Source organism: Neophocaena asiaeorientalis, unplaced genomic scaffold (genome assembly GCF_003031525.2).
Source record: "Neophocaena asiaeorientalis asiaeorientalis breed wild unplaced genomic scaffold, Neophocaena_asiaeorientalis_V1.1 scaffold226, whole genome shotgun sequence".
Classification (NCBI taxonomy): Eukaryota; Metazoa; Chordata; class Mammalia; order Artiodactyla; family Phocoenidae; genus Neophocaena; species Neophocaena asiaeorientalis.
In genome coordinates, this window is record NW_020173037.1 from 11,270,853 (window position 1) to 11,292,412 (window position 21,560).

The following is a 21,560-nucleotide window of genomic DNA, read 5'->3' on the forward strand; positions in this document are numbered from 1 at the left end:
AACTAGAGGAAGTCCACGCGCAGCAATGAAGACCCAACGCAGCCAAAGACAAATAAATAAATAAATTTATTTTAAAAAAAAAGAATAAAGAGGGTGTGTTGACCTTGGGCTACATCCCACAGCGTACTGAAGAAAAGGGCTACCTATAGTCATCACCTGGTTACTCAACAACAAGGGTCTATAATCCATTAAGACAACCAAAGCCCCAGGAGAAATCCAGATACTTTTTTTTTTGGTAATTTATTTAATTTATTGGCTGTGTTGGGTCTTTGTTGCTACGCGCTGGCTTTCTCTAATTGCAGCAAGCGGGGGCTACTCTTTTTTGTGGTGCGCGGGCTTCTCATTTCCATGGCTTCTCTTGTTGTGGAGCATGGGCTCTAGGCATGTGGGCTTCAGTAGTTGTAGCATGAGGGCTTAGTAGTTGTGGCTCGCGGGCTCTAGAGCGCAGGTTCAGTAGTTGTGGCACACAGGCTTAGTTGCTCCGTGGCATGTGGGATCTTCCCGGACCAGGGCTCGAACCCGTGTCCCCTGCATTAACAGGCGGACTCTTAACCACTGCACCACGAGGGAAGCCCTAGAGACCTTTTATAAAGTCCTCAAGGTTGAAAGCCTATCCCTGATCCTGACCATGTCATTTACCAGCTTTATATGAGGGGATCTGAATACTACTACCACTTTGAGGCCTTCCAGAAATCCTTCAGTCGTCAAAGAATTAAGCGCGGCCACCTTGAGATGGCATAAGACCCTTTAAGACAGAAATGACTGTTGCCGCAGCAGCGTATGAGGTGGCATCGTGGGAAGGGGGAAATAGGAGGGAGTGTGGGGAGAGCAGGAAGCTGGACTCTGTAGGATGGGTCACTGACAGGACTTTATAAAGGTTTGACGCACTCTTTTCATTTGCTAAATATCTACTTTGTATGAAGCATTGGGCTGAACTGAGCTAAATAAACAGTGACCACTCTTAAGGAGCTCATGGTTTAACCAAACTGAAATCAGGACAGATAGGTACACAAGGTGGCTCTTCTAAGAGTTAACCCTCGGCTGGAACCTTAAGGATGGAAATCAGAGTTGGTTAATAAAATTAAATAAATTAGGGCTTCCCTGGTGGCACAGTGGTTGAGAGTCTGCCTGCCGATGCAGGGAACACGGGTTCGTGCCCCGGTCCGGGAAGATCCCACATGCCGTGGGGCGGCTGGGCCCGTGACCCATGGCCGCTGAGCCTGCGCGTCCAGAGCCTGTGCTCCACAACGGGAGAGGCTACAACAGTGAGAGGCCCGCGTACCGCAAAAAAAAAAAAAAAAATCTGTTTGCCTAGCAAATTTCTATAATCCAAATACCATGGACCTCATGAAATTGTCTTCAAGGAAAAAATTTTTTTAATTAAATAAATCAGTAGACAAAGAGCTGCGGCTAAGTGCACTCAGGAGGCAAGGCAGGTTATGGTTAAACAGGAACGCGAGTATTCTAGAGGTATGATGGACGGACTCCAAGAACCCTTTGAAATGTTATGTTCCTGCATGACCTGTGTGTGTGTGTGTGTGTGTGTGTGTGTGTGTGTGCGCGCGCGCGCGCACACATGCGTGTGAGAAATACATTACAATCAACAGATTCTCTGATAGTAGTCTCCAAACTTGGAATGCACTTATTTATGAATTAGATACATATAATTTTATGTACTCCATGTAACATAAATAAAATTAGGATCTGAAACAATAAGATTAAAAATAAACATTCTAAAATTTTATTTTTACATCTTCAATGGCTTTTCCTGCACAGCCCTCTTGAATCCTGCTTTAAGAGACTTAACCAACCAACCAAACAAAAAAACGACAAAAAGGAAATTAAAAAACGCCACTGATGGGGAAATAAATGTGGAAAGCCTTGAAAAAGTTATTAAAACTACACCTCAAATGGAAATGAACTGAGGCCAACCATAAAAAATTCTTGAAGTCACTTCTGGAAAGTTTTTCTCTGAAAATGAATTTTGAGTATTTTCACTGTGATGAAAGAAAAATGAAAATGTTGGTTCTACACACTGCAGGTAATCTATGTTTTTGCTTTTATCTTCAAATTGTCCTCTTTTATGTTAATATTATAAGCCATTAAAAATCCTCTTAAATGTTTGTAAGACATAAATTCTCTCTAAAATTTTAGAGATTTTAGAAAAGCTATGTAAAATGGGTCCTACGTTCCATTTTTCTTAGTACAAAATTTGAGTTACTATCACAAAATTAAAAATGTTTGCAGGAGGGGGATAGGTTACATGCCAATTGCTTTAGTGGTGAGAATGCTTAGAAAGTACATTCAGAAGTTCTCAAGTCATTCATTTTCAATATATTTTCCAAGCATAAAATTTTTCCTCCAATTTCACATTCTTGGTTCTATTCTGGAAAAGTACTTATGTCACCTTCCTTTTACATTATATTTAAAATACAAAGAGATAATTACCTATAATTTGTTATTGACAATTAATCCATACAACTTATTAAAATGAAAAAGATCTTTATCAAATTAGTACGCTGAAGACAAAGTTTGTGTGGAAGAATTTAAAATGCTGAAAACTTTTATTAACAAAAATTCCCTCTGATGACTACATCATTAAAGAGATAAGACTTACTAGATAAAGGCTTAGCAGTACAGGTAGAACATCATTTTATTAAAAATAGGTCAAGGGACTTCCCTGGTGGTCCACAGAGGTTAGGAATCTGCCTGCCAATGCAGGGGACATGGGTTCGAGCCCTGGTCCAGGAGAATCCCACATGCTGCAGAGCATCTAAGCCAAAACTACTGAGCCTGCGCTCTAGAGCCCGCAAGCCACAACTACTGAGCCTACGTGCCACAACTACTGAAGCCCGTGCGCCTAGAGCCCGTGCTCCGCAACAGGAGAAGCCACTGCAATGAGAAGCCCACGCACCGCAACAAAGAGCAGCCCCTGCTCACCACAACTAGAGAAAGCCCGCGCACAGCAATGAAGACCCAACGCAGCCAAAAATAAATAAATAAAATTTAAAAAAATAAAAATAAGTCAAAAAGGTGGAAGTTTGCCACAAATATGACAAAATTTTCATTATCAATATAAAATTTAAAAACTGATTTAAAATATACTAAGCTGCCAATAGAAAAATAGGCAATGGATATAGACAATTCCAGGATAGTTAGTAGGTAACTAATAAACATATATTCCAAGTTTAATATCAAGAAAAATCCAAAAAGTGGAAACCAAAAATATTGAAAAGGTATGAAAAGGCACTCATGTGCTGCTCACGGAAATGTAAATTGGGGTCACCTTTCTGGAAAAAAATTTGGCAATATGCTTTGATCTAATAATTACATTAGGAAATTATTTCAAAATTCAGAGAAAGATTTATGTAGGAAAATGACATAACATTATTTCTGCACAGAAAAATATTGGATAAAAATGTTCTAAAATGTTAACAGCAGCTGTCTCTGGGTGGTAGACTACTGATGATGTTTACTTTCTTCTTTATAACAAGCAAATTAACTTTAGTCGAAAAAAAATTAAAGTTACTTTTTAGAATTCCTTTCAACAAATATCACACAGCTCTTTTTATAGAAACAAATAATAAGTGTTTGCTATTTCTAGTCCAAATGGACAGGGCTCCTATTTTAATTCTGGATTTTTACCTCCCACTCACCAAAACCCCCATAGGAGAACAACCAGAAAGGCGCTCTAGTCAGGGAGAGATCTAAGTTCAAATCCTAGCAACACCATTTATGGCTGTGTTACTTTGGGCAACTTTTCTAAAACTCAATGCATCCTTAAATAAGATTACACAATTTTAGAAATTAAGATAGCTCCAATACCACAGAGGGCAGCTCAGAAAGGATATGAAGATGAAGGTGCAATTTTGGGGGGGAGGGAATAGGCTGGGACTATAAAATGAAATTATAAGAATGCAGTTTGGGATGCATCCCAAAGAGAGTCATGGTGACATATGATCTGACATGATAAGCCTGAGACTAAAAGTAAGTTTTTCTTCTTTCTTCTGTACTGAACACTTCCTGTGTGTTGTACACTAGGGACACAGCAGTGAACAGTATAAGCAGCGAACAGTATAAACAAGATCCCTGCTTCCAGACCACACATTCTATGGTGGCAGGGATGCAGGCTGGAAGCGAGGCAGAAATAGACAAATCCAGTTAGTGGTGTATGCCATAAATAAAACAAGGTAATAGATAGATGGGGGAGGGGGGCTTTTAAATAGGGTGGTCAGGGAAGGCTCCTCTGCAAAGAGGGAGCCGAGACTTGAAGGAAGAGGAGCCACGGAAGATCCTGGGTCTGAGGGCAGAGCAGGTGCAAAGTCCAAGATGGGAACAAACCTGACAGTGTTCACAGACAACAAGAAGACCACTGTGTAAGGAGATGCGACTTAAGTTAGGAGGCATCAGATTTTATGGGGCTGTATGATGAAAAGGAGTTTGGATTTTATTTTCATTGTGATAAGATCCCATTGATGTTTTCAGCAGAGAAGCATTATCTGGTTGCATTTTTTTTTCTTCTTTTTTTGCGGTACGCGGGCCTCTCACTGTTGCGGCCTCTCCCGTTGCAGAGCACAGGCTCCGGACGCGCAGGCTCAGCGGCCATGGCTCACGGGCCCAGCCACTCCGCGGCATGTGGGATCCTCCCGGACCGGGGCACGAACGTGAGTCCCCTGCATCGGCAGGCGGACTCCCAATCACTGCGCCACCAGGGAAGCCCGATCTGGTTGCATTTTAAAAATTACTTCGGGGGGTTCCCTGATGGTCTAGTGGTTAGGATTTGGCGCTTTCACTGCAGAGGCCCAGATTCAATCCCTGGTCAGGGAACTGAGATCCCGCAAGCCATGCAGTGCAGGCAAAATAAGAAAATAAAAATAAAAATTACTTCGACTGATCTGTGGTGAGAGAATTCTAGTAACAGGATGCTACATACCTTGAACTAGGTAGGAGTGATAGCACTAGCGGTGGCAGAATCAAGCAGAATTCCCAGAGAGGTTGATTTCAGCTCTTTCGTTCAAACCCACCATAAAGGTCTCTTGTAAAACCGTCCCTGGTTCTCCCAGCTCCACTGTGCCACCACTGAACTTCACACACAATCCTAACCCAGTACTGCAGTCACGTACTTACATGGCTGTCCTTCGTGACGGACACACTCTAGGAATGGAGGCAGGAAGCACGTCTTACTTATCTCTGATATACCTATAGCCAAGTGCCTGGCACGTAGAGTGCTCCGTAAACATCTGCTGACTGCAAGAGCGAACAAACCCATTTAAAATATTCAAACCCATTTGTATTAGTTTCCTAGGGCTGCTGTAACAAAGTACCACCAGCTGGGTGGCTTAAAACAACAGATTATTCTCTCTCAGTTCCGGAGGCCAGAAGTCCAAAATCAAGGTGTCAGCAGGGCTGTGCTGCCTCGGAATGAAGGCTTTAGGGAAGAATCCTTCCTTGCATCTCAGTAGTTTCTGGTGTATCCCTGCAATCTTTGGAGTTCCTGGCTTGTAGCTGCATCACTCCAATCTCTGCTCCCTCTTCAAATGGCCTTCTTTCTTGTGTGTGTGTCAGAGGCTCTGTGTGTCCTCTCCTCTTCTTAGACAGACTTCAGTCATTGGACTTAGGGCTTGCCCTAACCCATATGACCTCATCTTGATTGCATTTGCAAAGATCCTCATTTCAAATAAGGTCACATTCTGAGGTTCCAAGTAGACATGAATTTTTGGTGGACACTATTCAACCCATTACACCTTTCAACACCAAAATGGACTGCCTTGTAAAGTGGTAATCTTCTCATTCCAAAAATGTTCAAGCAAAAACTGAGCAGCCAAAATCAGGATGTTCAACAGAAGAGACTTCTGGATTGCCTGGTGTGTCCTTTAACCTCCTTGGTTTCAGTTTACTTATCTAGATGTTGAGAGTGCTGACTTCCACAGACTCTTTTAACATTGATGTTCTATGATTCCAGGTCATAAATATTATAGCAGAAAGCTTACCTTCTCAGCTCTGAAATAGGCATAATATTTTTTGTAAACTATCTGCCTCCAAACTCACTTCATTTTTCCATTAAAAATGCAGTGCAGGGCTTCCCTGGTGGCACAGTGGTTGAGAGTCCACCTGCCGGTGCAGGGGACAGGGTTCGTGCCCCGGTCCGGGAAGATCCCACATGCCGCGGAGCGGCTGGGCCCGTAAGCCATGGCCGCTGGGCCTGCGCGTCCGGAGCCTGTGCTCCGCAACGGGAGAGGCCACAACGAGAAGCCCACACACTGAAAAAAAAAAAAAAAAAAAAAAAAAAAAGCAGTGCATTCCTCCATACATCATTCCCCCACTATAATTCCATTTTAATAAACCACTCTGAATACCTACTATGTGCCAGTGAATATAGTTGGTTTCTGACCAACCTATAATAAATTATTAGCTAACTAGACCTAAGTTTCTTCATAACTTTATTTCTACTTAAATGATATTCCACCTGACAGCATAAGTTACTTTTTTAATGTTGTTTTTTTAAAAAAACTGATTACAAAAAAAAAAAATACAATAAACCGCAAAAGTACAAAAATAGTAAAAGTTACCAGAAACCCCACTACCCAAAGATAGTCACTGTTAACATTTTGCTGAGCGACCTTCCAGACTTGTATGTATTCATACACTGGTGTATACAATATCCTCCATGTTTTTATTGACAAATACAGATATTACACAGAAAGTTAAATCAACAGGCTAATATATACATGCCACTTTTCAGCTAAAATTTTCCCCATTCAAACTGTTACGTATACCTTTCCAAGACAAATATGGATCTGTGGCATCATTTTACTGGATATAGAGTTTTACGCTGAATTAGAACACCGTATTTTAACAATATCCAATGATGAGCACTGGAAATAACCTAAACATCCATCAATATCAATACTGCAAATTGTTGCCAAAAATCTATGCACATGTATCTTAGCAAATTGTTCTAACTGTCCCTTTGGATAAATTACAGGACTGCAGAAAGGGTAATATTCACATCTAAAATTCTGATTTGTAAAGACCTACTGTATTCCCAAAAGATTGAATCAAATGATGCTCCCAGCTACATTTACAAGAATACCTGTTTTCAGGACTTCCCTGGTGGCACAGTGGTTGGGAATCTGCCTGCCAATGCAGAAGACACGGGTTCTAGCCCAGGTTCAAGAAGATCCCACATGCCACTGAGCAACTAAGCCATGAGCCACAACTACTGAGCCTGCGCTCTACAGCCCATGAGCCACAACTACTGAGCCCACGTTCCACAACTACTGAAGCCCACGTGCCTGGAGCCTGCGCTCTGCAACAAGAAAAGCCACTGCAAGGAGAAGCCCAGGCACCACAACGAAGAGTAGCCCCCGCTCACCGCAACTAGAGAAAGCCAGTGTGCAGCAAGGAAGACACAATGCAGCCAAAATAAAATAAATAAATAAATATATTAAAACAAACAAACAAAAAGACCATTTTCTCACACCCTGCTAAGATTGGGTTTTGCCAGTCTTTGCCAGTAAGAAAATGTTTCCCCACCCCCCAAATTTTTAAAATTTATTTTATTTTGCATTTCCTTTATTACTAGCAAAGCTGAACCTGTTTTCCTACTTTTGTATTTCTTCCTGGAACTGAGTGAGTCTTCTGCTAACCTTCTGCTGAGTAGTCTTAATATTTTTCCTATAGATCTTATTATATTGCCCTGTTAAAAGTAAAGAATCCTTCAAGGACTAAGGCCACTCACCACTCCTTTTCAACATCATACTGGAAATCCTTGCTAATGCAATAAGACAATAAAATGAAATAAAAGGTATATTGATTAGAAAGGAAGACATAAAACTCTCTCTGTTCACAGATCGCATGATCATTTATGTAGAAAATTGGAAAAAAACAGACAAAAAAACTCCTGGAACTAATGAGTTATTACAGCTAGGTTGCTGGGTACAAGGGTAATATACAAAGTCAATCGCTTTCCCATATACCAGCAATGAACAACTGCAATTTAAAATTAAAAACACAATTCCATTTACATTAGCACCCCGCAAAATGCAGTATTTAGGTATAAATGTGTACAAGATCTATAGCAGGAAAACTACAAAACTTGGATGAACCAAATCAAACAACTAAATAAATGGAGAGACATTCCACGTTCATGGATAGGAAGACTCAATATTGTCAAAATGTCAGTTCTTCACAACATGATCTACAGATTCAATGGAATCCCAATCAAAAATCCCAGCAAGTTATCTTTTTTTTGGGGGGGGGAGGGGCTGCGCCATGAGGCATGTGGGATCTTAGTTCCCCAACCAGGAATCAAACCCAGGCCCTCAGCAGTGAGAACACAGAGTCCTAACCACTGGACTGCCAGGAAATTCCCCCAGCAAGTTATCTTGGGGGATATCGACAAACTGATCCTAAAGTTTATATGGAGAGGCAAAAATCTGAGAATAGCCAACTCAGTATTGAAGAAGAAGACCAAAGTCAGAGGGCTGACACTACCCGACTTCCAGACTTACTATGAAGCTACAATAATCTAGAGAGTGTGGTACTGATGAAAGAATAGACAAATAGATCAATGGAACAGAATGGAGAGCCCAGAAATAGAGCCACAGAAGTACAGTTAATTGATCTTTGACAACAGAACAAAGATAGTCTGGAGCAAAGATAGTCTCTTTAACAAATGGTGCTGTAACAACAGGACATCCTCATGCAAAAATGAATCTAGATACAGACTTTACACTCTTCACAAAAATTAACCCAAAACGTAGATAACTAATGAGAACCTACTGTATAGCTCAGGGAACTCTACTTGGTGCTCTGTAGTGACCTAAATGGGAAGGAAACCAAAAAAAGAGGAGATATATGTACACATATAGCTGATTCACTTTGCTGTACAGGTGAAACTAACACAACACTGAAAAGCAACTATACTCCAATAAATTTTTAAAAATTAACCCAAAACAAATCATAGACCTAAATATAAAATACAAAACTATAGAACTCTTAGAAGAAAACACAGGAAAAAATCTAGATGACCTTGGGTATGGTGATGATTTTTTAGACACAGCACCAAAGACACAGTCCACCAAAAAAAAAAAAAAAAAATCAGAACTGATAAGCTGAAACTTCTGCTCTACAAAAGACAATGTCAAGAGAATGAGAAGACAAGACATGCACTGGGAGAAAATATTTGCAAAGGAGACATCTAATAAAGGCCTATTATCCAAAATATATAAAGAACTCTTAAAATTCAACAATAAGAAAACAACTCAATTAAAAATGGGCCAAAGACCTTTAAGAGACACTTCACTGAAGAAGGTATACAGATAGCAAAAAGCATGTGAAAAGATGTCATCAGGGAAATGCAAATTAAAACAATGAGCTATCACTACACACCTATTAGAACGGCTAAAATCCAGACCACTGACAATACTAAATGTTGGTGATGATGTGGAACAACAGGAATTCTCATTCACTGCTGGTGGGAACGCAAAGAGGTACAGCCACTTTGAAGATAGTTTGGTGTTTTCTTACAAAACTAAATATACTTTTACCCATATGATCCTACAATCACACTCCTTTGGTATTTACCCAAAGGAGTTGAAAACTTATGTCCACACAAAAAACCAGCAGATGTTTGTAGCAGCATTATTCACGGTGCCAAAACCTGGAAGCCTATTAAGATGTCCTTCAGTAGATGAATGGATAAATAAACTGGGATACATCCAGACAATGAAATAGTATCCAGTGCTAAAAAGGAGTGAGTTACCAAGCCATGAAAAAACAAGGAGGAACCTTAAATGCACATTACAAAGTGAAAGATGCCATCCTGAAGGCAGAGGACTGTATGAATCCAATTATGTGACATTCTGGAGAAGGGAAAACTAGAGAGAGAGTAAAAACGTTCAGTGGTTGTTGGGAACTGAGGGGTAGGGATAATTAGGTGGAGCACAGAGGATTTTTAGGGTAGTGAAAATTCTCTGTATGATACTATACTGATGGATACATTTCATTATACATTTGTCCAAGCTCACAGACTGTACAACACCAAGAGTGAACCCTAATGTATATACACAGTATGGAATTTGCATGATTATGACATATCAATTTAGGTTCATCAATTGTAACAAGTGTACCACTTTGTTGGGGGGGAAGTTGATCATGGGGGAGGCTAAGCATGTGTAGGGACAGGAGATACATGGAAAATCTCTGACATTCCTCTTAATTTTACTGTGAAACCAAAACTGCTCTTAAAAAAAAGTTCGCTTTTCACAATAACTTCATTGTTTTTCTTAAAATATACGTGCACTATGAAGAATTCAAGCAAAAAGTAAAATGAAGTAAAAAAAAAATTCTACCACTCACCCTTTCATACACAGTAAACACATAAATGGTTTAGAGAGTGAGCTCTTTTTATATCAAGAATATTCTTTTATTTGCTAAAATTCTTTTATTCCCTAAAGTGGAAAAAAAAGTTTTATTCTTAAGTTAATTTTTAAAATACAGGTGAAATATGTGTTCCTTTTTAAAAGGTTATTCCTGCTGAGTTATACATAAATCACATTTTAACAAATATCTTCCTAACAGGCCCAATACACTTTCAGTAATGGTTTTGCTTTATCTGACTATATTTTAAGTAGAAGTAACTCAGACATTTTAAAAATTGAGTGTGTTTGTCCTTTAACTTGTTCAAATAATCACAGGTCTATCAGCAAATGCTACTCAAAGGAATAATGTTCAGTAAAGAAAGACTGCTACTTATGGAAATCCTATAAATCAATCCTTTTTTAAGGAAGTAGGGGTATAGTGAGAAAAGCAACAGATTAGAAGTTGGAAGAACTAAGTTTACAGCTTTAATTTTTCCACTTTCTAATTGTGTGATCTTGGAGAAATCCTGACCTTTCTGAGTCTCGACAACCAAATCTTCAAACTGTTGAAGATAAATTACTTATAAGGTCTCTTTCAAGCATTAATATTCTGATTCCATTCCTAAAGAAGGCCTAAAATGATTAAGTATGGAGATCCAGGATTATGAGCAAACAAAATCAGGAAAAAAAAAAAACACCTGATGTGTAAGGTATTATTTCTGTATGCCTATGGAGAACAGTAAAATACAGCAACAAGGTAATAAGGTGAAATACAGTAAACAGTGGTCTACAAACTGGGTCATGCATACATACCCTGAGGAGCACCTGGGCATGGAAAGTTTCAAGGGAATTGATTTCTAGGTCTTCAACTTCCATATGTACAATTTTCTAGAACTATTCTACTGACACGTCAGTTTTCATTTACCTCCTTCTCCCCTTTCACCTCTCCTCTTCTGCTCTACATAAATCTCTACAAGTCCTGAAACTTACTGTGGAGCTGGGGCCTAACAACAGCTGAGGAGCCAAAAGGAGAGTTTCAAATATTAATGCTGAAAAAGGTAATTGCTCTCCAGACTGGGTATCGAATTTTTTTCAAATCAAATGGTCACCAGCTCCTATTTCCATGAAAATGGAAGGAGAACCAAATCCATTTGCTACTCAAGAAAGCCTTAAAAGTATTTTTGATTGTGGATCACTTTGCTGTCAACTCAAAAGAATGGGTGATACTGCTAAAATAAAGCACTTTTTATTACCATCTACTAAATTTGTGGACAAGATTTCTCAATACTTTAAGGTAAAAAAGGAAGAGAATCGGTGCAGAACCTCATCTTTTCTAATAATACTTATAAATGGATAAAATAGATTTCTAAATGATTTAAAATAAACAAAATGCATTTCCAATGAAATTTTTACTATTTACTATTTATTAAATTTAATAACTCACATGTTGTTTTGATTGTCTACTGGTTATCATTGTATTGGTAACTCAATCCAAAATAAATCTGACACAGCCTTACAGACACAGGAAATTTCAAATGTTTTAAATTATAACTGTTTTTGCATAGAACTCAGAAGAAGTGGGTGACACTGCTTAAGTACTTTCTATTTCCATCTACTAAATTAATGAATGAATTTACTTTTGTTGTAGAAAAGTATGACACTGTGATTGATAAAACGCTTTCAAATATAAAAGAATACATTAGGATAAGAATATGTAGAGACTGTCAAACAGAAATGAGTTCAAAGAGAAAAATAAGGAATGTAAAGATTCTGTTAAAATTAAGAGCTTGCTCACATTTTATTAAAACAGATGATGGGGATATCAAATTTTAAAAATTCCCCTGGATGTATTTAAAACTGTGATTTAAATAATACACCAAAATCTACATCATTTACAAATACACTTGGAAGAAAAATTCTAGATATGTAAGAAGGTATCCAGTTTTTTGTGGGTTTTTTCCCCTAGTTTTTCAAAGGGATATGTGAGCAAAAAATGTTTGAAAACCCTTGTAGAAGTCAAAATATGTCACTCGTCTTAACCTTCGTCCTAAGATACTGCCTACTGGACATCCCAACTGGAGGGCTCCCCGACACTTGAACTCAACATATTTAAAAAGTAAACTTATAATGTACTCCACCACCCTCCCCCAATCCTCCACACACATACACAAAAGAGGAAAAGAAAAAAAAATAAAACCTGCCTCTTCTTCCTTTTGTATTTTTATTACTAGCTTCATGATCTACCTGGTCTCCTAAATTTAAAAGGTGAAGTTTTTTGTTTGTTTGTTTTTAACCTCTCAAATCAAATCAGTTCCGAGGACCTAACTCCTGACTTCCTATCTCTATTCCTTCCACCACTGCCACTGTTCAAGATCTCTTCACGTGCTATCATCAAACAGCTCTCCTTTAAAACAATAACTATACTTAAATTTACTTCCCAACATCTCCCATGGAGAGTGAAGCTACTTTAACATTATCAGAGCTATACAAAAATACCTGTCATGCATACAGCTGAGTTACGCCAAGAATTACAGAATCATGAGGTCAGACAGAACCAGGAAAGTCAAACCCCTTGACAAGAACCTCATCCAAGTATCTTTCGGGAATTTTTGATCTCATGAGGCAGTGTACTTCCTCTCTGGACATCTCTGTCAGAGATCTGGGCCCAAATACAACTTGTTTGACTTTTTCTAGGATTATTGTAGTTAAAACGGAGATTCATGTTAAAAGAAGAACACGTAAAATTACACAAAATTCTAAACAAAAAGTTAAAAATTACTTATAATTTCAGCATCCACAGATGGCTTCTGTTAGCATTTTGGGATATATATTGGCTTTTCTTCCTTCTGCAATCATGCACAGTATGTGAATATGTATATATTTTGTGATTTATTTTTAAACAAAATCGGGATAAATCTGTAAATACCCTGAGGATTTTTTGTTTGTTTGCTAGCTTAATGTTGTAAGCAATTCTTCATGCAATTAAATATTCTTCAAATTCTTCCAAGTATTTTAGTGGGTACACAATACATAAACAGTAGAAAATACTAAAATTTATTTAGCCATTTGTAAACTATTTACACTATACATACTTTAAATTCTTCAATGCATTTTAGTGGTCACACAATATAAAAATAAATATCATATACTCACAATAAGAAATACTATAGTAAACCATTTATAAATTATTTGTTTTCAATTTTTCAGTGATAAATACACGATGAATATCCTTGAAGATCATTAATCTTTACCTACATTTCTAGTTATCTGCTCAGGACAGATACCCAAAAGTAAATTATCAGGCAAAAGTATTCATTATTTTATTCAATTGCCAAATTACTTTTCAGAAAACGTAAAACAATTAGACTCCTACTAGCATTACGTGAGTATAATCTTCAAGCTATACACTTATTTTTTTAAAATTTGCCAATCTGAAAGCAAAAATCAGTATCATTCTTTTAACCTGCATTTCTTTTATTACTAGTGTGCTTAAACACAAGATCTCCCTTTCTATTTCTATTGTTTCTACCTATTGGTACTTATCTACCCTCTGAGGTAACATCCTTTTTCCACACAGTAAGAGGAAGTAGAAGAGAATGCATGGGCTTTAGGGTCAGAATGACCCAGAGTTTAATCCATTTCCAGTACCTAGTTGTGTGGCCTTGGACAAGTGACAACTTTAAGCTTGGATCTCTTCCTGTATATTAGCAACTGACCTCACAAAGTAGGAAAAGGGTATAGCAATCAAGAACATACAACCAATCAAAATCTAAATTAATCCTCTTCTCCTCCCTCTCATTCACATGGCAATCCTTCAAATACTGGAAGACAGCAATGCTCCACCATCTCTCACCAAGCATTCCCCACCTCCATTCCCACCCCCGCTGGCCCAAAACCTGAGTCTTTTTTCTCCAGACTAAATGTCTACAATTTCTTCAGTCACCTGTCAAACAATACAGTTTTCAAATCACCTCACCACCCTGGTCACTATCTTCAGAGTCTGATTTAGCTTAATCATCTCCTCCTAGAACATGGCATCTAGAACAAAATATTCCAGATATGGTTTGAAAAGACCAGAGCGAAGGTTATCATTTCAAATAATCATCTCAAATCATCAAATTTGTTTTCTTTGTCAAGATCCATGAACAAAATCTATAATCCGTAAACCTAAAAGTCTAACTATATTCCACTCACCTTCACCAATGAGGGAGACCAGTTTGAAAGTAAGGGTGTGGAACACGACAAGCTCTTCTCCAAGATCTTGCCTGATGCCTCAGACAAGCGATTTAACTTGCCTGTAAGCTCAGTTTACTTACTTCTTGGTAAAACTGGGATTTCATGTCTCTAAGCTCAGTTTACTCACTCCTTGGTGAAAATGAGAGTACCGCCAATTATCTCATAAAGCAATCTTTTGTAAAGATTAAAAACATCAATTACAGTATCTGGCATGTAGGAGGTCCTCAATAAATGGAAACAAATAATTATAATTAATACTGAAGCAAGACTACTGCATCTTTATTAAGCACTGTTTACCAAGTACTTTACATGGTCCTGAGCTAGAGTTTGGTCTACTCAAAACTTCGAGAAACAGAGTAGGTTTTGCCGAAATTTAGTTATCTGATTAATAATTTTTCTTCCCCACATTATGCCCTGCCTTTGCCCTCTCCTCCCTCTAGCCATCATCTTCAGAAAACGAAGAGCCATCCCTACCAGCAGGTGGAGGCATGGAGCAATAATCCAAAATTCCTACTCAAAATTATAAGCAAGAGATTCTCTGATGACAACCACAGGATCAGTGGCATAGATCCCTTCAGAAGGCTTCCTGCCAGCAGCCAAAATGAAGCCCCACAAGCTTAGAAGGCTCATCTACAAATATAGCTTTTATTCCTTTCCTCACATACTGACCGCATGAACACTTACACCTGAATGCAACCATGCAAAAAGTATCATTTACTTGTGAATAACCTTTTGAAAGGCATATTTGGCAACAATGTAAAAATTAACGGTCTACCTTATTTTCAGGCAAGAACAGGCCATTTAAATATGGAAGAGAATATACACTTAATTTTCTCTCAATTCAAAATAATCATAAGATATGAGCAATCTGTAGCCAGAAAAAAATATTGAGTTTTTAAATTAGAAGATTAAAAATTAATTGTTGAAGTTTTCTGGAGTGGCCAAAGGGAATGTAAGAATGTCCAGAAAACTTCCACTAAAGATATTGAGTCAAGAGACTTCTAACAAAATTAGAAAGATTTTATAGCCACACAACAAATGTGATACACACAGTCTTTAGTACAGAAAAAGAAAAAAGTTAAATTCACTAAGAGGATCTGCAGGCAATGAGGGTTCTTTATCATCTAAATTTCCTAGGTGTTTTTATGACAATTAATGATCCCAGACAAAAACTGAGTTAAGCTAAACTCTGCCTGTTTCCCTTTCTTCAGCTCCCTTCTTCCAAGCCTGTCTCTATATCCATCCCCAGAAAAGAAGTCAATTCTTTAAAACTGCTGTAATCCTTTCTGAAAAAGGAAAAAAGGAATGAAGGGAGGAAGGGAGGGAAGGGGAAAGGAAGAGTTGAAATTTACACTAAAGTGTTAGCAGAAGTCTTATCAAACTGCCTCGAAAAGAACGGACGGTACATCCCTCTCCCTCTTTCCACCCAAAGTGGGCGCCCTAATCTTCCTAACTCCTGCAAAGAGCTTAATATTTTACCTCTCGCAGGACATTTGTGTTAAAAAAATTTTTTTGAGTAGACAGTATGTACAACTGACAGAACTCTAGGCATTGCAACAAAGCACCAAAATCTGGACATAGGTCTAAAACCTCTCAATTCACATCCCACAGACTACACGTATTCCTGATGACAACTTATAAACCAGTAATTTGAACACCCTACTCCACAATCAAATCTGCAGTCCAAATACACTATAAATTTACATTAATATTATGTTTGAGCATGTTATTTGAAATATAGTATAAATACATATTTGTTCTGAAGTATAAGCCAAAATACGGTAGTACTGAATTTAAATCAAAATACGAAGTAGTTCTGAAAATAGAAAAATGAAACCAAGGTCCCAACCAAAGGAGTGTCTTGGGAGTGGGCAGGGAGGAAGGTGTCAGGAACAGAATCACTCCCCCGTTCACCACTGTTCACACAAGCCCTGTACTGGCTTCTGAATACAGGCTTGTGAAAAGGCAGCAACTATGCTAACAATATTTGAAATGATGCAATTTACAAACTGATATTAGATATATAAGAGCCTCCATAAATAAGCACAGGATATGCAAATGAAATGTCACAAAAGAGGTAATGCAAATGTACAAAAAACAGTCGAGAAACTGTACACCCTTGCTTACTGCAAGTGAAAACAAACTCGGTGTACCACAGCACATCTACTGAAGCAGTAAAACGTTTATATAAATGTTTATAAAATGGTTATTTAACATATAAGTATTACAATTTAATACTATGTGATTGGAGATGAAAGAGATATGCTCATTCATCTTTGCACTGTAAAAGAAGAGAGAATTCTAGAAAGCCAGAAAGTGTTCCTACCTCTCGACCCAATCTAGTGCTTCCACTCTAAGGACTTTATCAAATTTGCATGAAGGTATTAAATGAAGTTTTGCAGCCAACAGCAACAACCTGAAAGTAGCTCTCATGTTCCGCATCCGGAGAACGGTGCTACGGACAGATCAACATGACATCACTACTAACCATCATTAAGCACACTACACACCTGCTCTGCCAATACAGTCACCACTAGCCATATGGAGCTATTTAAACAAAACTGTATTTAAAATTCAATCCCTCAGTCAAAACTAGTCATATTTCAAGGGCTCACCTAGCTATATGGCTAGTGACTATTATCTTAGGTGCTGCAGAGAACATTTCCATCATCACAAAAACTTCTTTTGATGGTGCTTTTTGATCTACATAGCTACCTGTGCCTCCTCTCTCCTCCTCCCCTACATGCACCCATTTACTGAGAAACATCTTCTTAACCTTCAGGCCTTAGCCTAAGGCTCAACTACCACGTGAGGCTTTCCCTGATTTACCCAGGAAATGTAGGTATACCTTCTTGTAGTCTCATTAGAGCTTGATAACCCCAGTACAAAAATTATGTCATATGTAAGCATACCATTTTCCCCACCACAATCCTGTAAAAGCTTTTTCAAGGAGAAACCAACCAACTTTTATCCAAGGGGCTCTGAACCGTGCTGGCACATACAGGACCTTGATAATTTGTTATATTCTTAGAACGTTACCAAAGACACCAGAGATGTGGACTGTGAATACAGGTGAAAAATGTTTATGAATAAGGAAGGCAATGCTTCAAAGAAAAACTTGGTTAGGTTGGCAGGCTCACAAGTGATTTTTTTTTTTTAAACTACTAATTCTTTACATTTTCTCAGCACCTAACACAAGGAGCCTCGTTCACAGAGGTGTTCAGTAAATATCTGTGGAATAGTTTCTGGATTAAAAAAAAAAAGACACCAAGAATGAACCCTGTGGTAAACTATGGACTCTGGGTGATACTGATGTGTTAGGGAGGTTCATGTACTGCTCATGTTGGAGATACTGATGATGGGGACGCTACGCATGTTCCAGGTGAGGGAAATCTCTGCGTGTTCCACTCAACAGTGTTATGAATCTAAAACTGCTCTAAAAAATCAAATCTATTTTAAAAAAAAGATACAGATGCTAAATTAGAAATCAAATTTAGATTATTATGGTATTAAAAGCATATGTTTACATGTTAGATCCCCAAATTTTGTTCAATAATAATACATATCATAGATTTATGTTAAATTTTAAAAATTAAACCTCAGATTTCTAACCCAAATAAGATCTGTTTCCAGTGTATAGAAAATCTGACTGAAATAATCCCAGGTGCGGTGTTTTGGCATGCTATCAATACACTGGCTCAACTTCCATGCTTAATAAGCACCTACCTATGCAAAGCACTGTGGCCACAGTGGTGAACAAGATAATTTCTGCTCTCACAATATTTTTTTCCAAATAAGAAACGTATTTTGCAAGATAAATGTTTTTATACTCAACTATCAACAACAGATATCCCCAGAATGGTGAAAACAATCATCAACCATCTTCTATTATCCTTATTTTTCAAATAATTAAAAAATTTGTATTAACTATTTGAGAAAGTAGTACATGACCTGATTTAAAACAAAAAGTTAATGCTTCATTTACTTGGCATCCTTGGGAGACTTGGTGCTCCACATAAATGAATCTTCCAGATAACTCAGGCTTGTCCATTTAAACATCAACACTTAAAATGTTCGGCATGGAGGTTTTTTTTTTTTTTAAACAGCACAAATCTTTCAACTTTTAAAAACAGACTCCATTAAATGTTATTTTGACTAATGTCAAAAACATAACTGTGTTGTATAACACTCAAGATGCCAAACTTTATGTCCTTTTTAAAAGTTTTTGGCTTTGAAGAGCGTTTCTTCTGACCCCGAGCTTTTGGTGCGTCAGCTGTCAACTTTTGCTGCTATCAGTATGAACCTGACTCTAGCAGCCTCCCATCCCCCTTCAAATCTGCTGCTACTTGGAAAACAAGTTCGTCAGAATTTTGCCTAAAACACACTGGCTTTGAGAGGATCTCTAAATCTACTTTGGTCGCTCAGAGTCTTTGCTTACTTCCTGAATCTGTTAAAGTCTGGAGAGCCAAGTTTTGGATAAAAGAGTTACTGCTTTACCTGGATGAAAGTCCTTTCGTTGATGTCCTATTTTCAACTGATGCTCAGTCAGAGATAAAACTTAAAACTTCATTAGCCATTCACTCATTCAACCAATATTACTAAGTCCCTACTAAGAACTGGGCTCCCATATTACAATGAAAATGGAATTGAGAACATATTTTAAAATACAAGTACTCTAATATAAATAACTGTTCTGCTAGTGCCTAAGGGAAAAAAAAAAAAGAAAAACAGATTTCTTAAAGTCTTTTAAATGAAACTACAAAACCACCCAAACTTTTTATAATTCCTTTAACTTAAGACTTAGAAACTGAAGATTCAAGGGTAAAGAAAGCTTTTGATTTAACCAAATATTTACTTTATACAGCTCTGAATAAGATTCCAAGATTTTCTACCTCTTTTTCAGTCTATTACAAATTCCCATCTGGCCCTAAAGAAATCACTATGACATATGTTTTAGTATTAAATGATAATCAAAGTCTTGATAATGATAAATATACCCATTCAGCATCATGGTAAGTTTACTGTCATTTTAATACTGTGCATCGCTAATTTGAAAAAAGTGTTAGTTCAGGAAAACTTCTGTCCAAGTTTTCACAAGTTCCTATACACTTCACTTTGGGGTACAAACAATTTCTTTTAAGCTTTAATAGTAAGTATGGTGTGGCTATACAATATTTGCTTTATCTGCCAATCATATTTTTAAAATTCCATTACCCATTTAAATCTAAGGCTAGGAAATGAGTCAAGAAGGAATGGAGCTTAAAGTTGGTCTCTGTGGATTAATTAAAACATCAGGTAAACTCCCTGGCATCAGCCTTACTTGTTTTAACTCCCTTGGAATCTCCCATCTCATTCATTTTCTCCTTGGGGAGCACAAGTAACTTTATTCACATTTTATAATTTTACAAATGAGTACTGACTGCCTTGATTATTTAGACTGAACCGGAAATGGGTATTAGTCACGTGCTGCTGATACAAGAAATGAAAAAGTTACTACCATTAAAAACCTTTTTAATGCATTAGTATCTCTTCAGTATTAAATTTGGAACCTGAAAATGCTTTAAGCAGTACTGTAAAGGCAGATCACAGACCTAACTTTAAAAGTAACTATGTAGCATTATTTTTAGATGTCACTTAATATTATAGTAATCTTTACAAGTTGACTCTGACCTCATTAGCATACCACCTTGTCCTGCAAAAGAAGTCTGATTTTAAATAAAAACAATTCACAGAGAAACCCAAATATAGGCTACTGCTCTCTCTACAAACAATTTAGGCAAAGAAGCAAATGGCAAATATTTACTGGACACACCTACTGTAAGTAAATCTCTATCGGGTGCTATCCACATTACCAGTAAAACCCAAAAGAAATACAGACCGGGCTCAAGATATTTACAATATAATAGGAGAAAAACATATACCCCCATAAAAGAAGCTAATGTTAATCAACAGGAAAAATAAATATACGTGATTTAAAAAGTGATCGTGAACATGTGACGTTCTGGCGGCAGAAATGGAGGGCACTCACTCAGTTCAAATGTAAACAAAACAAAATTCTTTTAACCTCCCTATTTTAAATCCGGCAATCAAAATCAGCCAGAAGTAGAGCTGGGCCAACAGCATCACCACAGAAAAAACAAAACACGAAATTCTCAGGGGCAACCGGTAATGGCCCATTCAAAACAAAGTCTTCCTGGGAGTGCTCCAACAGTAGTTTTTCTCTTAAAACCTCCTTATCAAATGAAAAACAAAACTGGTTCCTGGCTATCAACTTTACGAAAACCGAAGCTTCGAGGAAGCACTCTGGAGACCGACACCACTTAGGGTCCATTCACAGCACCGAAGGAGTCGGGGAGAAGAGCAACCGGGAATCGGCCTATTGTTCGGAGGACCGCAGGACCGTCCGAGCACCGCAGGGCGCGCGGGAGCTGCGGGAGGCGAGGCGCGCACCCAGCACAGGTGTGTGGGCGTGAGGGTGGCCAGGTGTGCCCAGGGCCACCGCCGACGAAGAGAGTCCCAACTTCCAGACCGAGACGTCGAGAAAGGGAGGAAAACGAAGTCATTCCTGAGTCTTACGCCGCTGAGCACAGAGGGGGGCGGGCCTGGGAAGGGTCTGCAGGGCTCCCAGAGCCCACCCGGGTCCAGGCTTGAGCAGGCCGGGGGGCTGAAGCCCCGAGGGCCAAGGAAAAGGCTCCCGAATCGAGGGGCCAGACTAGGAATCCCCGAACAATGGGCAGTAGTGGATCTGGGGTGAACAGCGAGGACTGGGGAGTAGGGGTCGCGGAGGTGAAGCCAGATGGGAGGGGGGTAACAACAGAGAAGCCCCCAGGCGTGGGCCCCCAGTGGCTGCGGCGGCGGCGGCGCTTACCTGTGATAGCTGCCGGGGATTGGGGCAGCCGAAAAGCGCGGAGCTGGAGCTGAAGCTGATGGCCCCTCGGCGGCTGAGAACGTGCTGGGGGA

At 38.5% G+C, this 21,560-nt stretch overlaps 1 protein-coding gene across 2 annotated transcripts in view; it reads right to left on the reverse strand.

Moving 5' to 3' along the window:
• The window catches only part of PDE7A (phosphodiesterase 7A), a 115,652-nt gene that overhangs the window by 93,719 nt on the left and 373 nt on the right, over nt 1–21,560 (reverse strand). The window contains exon 2 of one of the 2 annotated variants that reach the window (XM_024742574.1): nt 21,469–21,550. In XM_024742574.1, coding sequence (XP_024598342.1) covers nt 21,469–21,550 — 82 coding nt within the window. Of the gene's footprint in view, nt 1–21,468 lie in introns of both variants that reach the window. The other variant, XM_024742575.1, reaches the window with a different exon arrangement.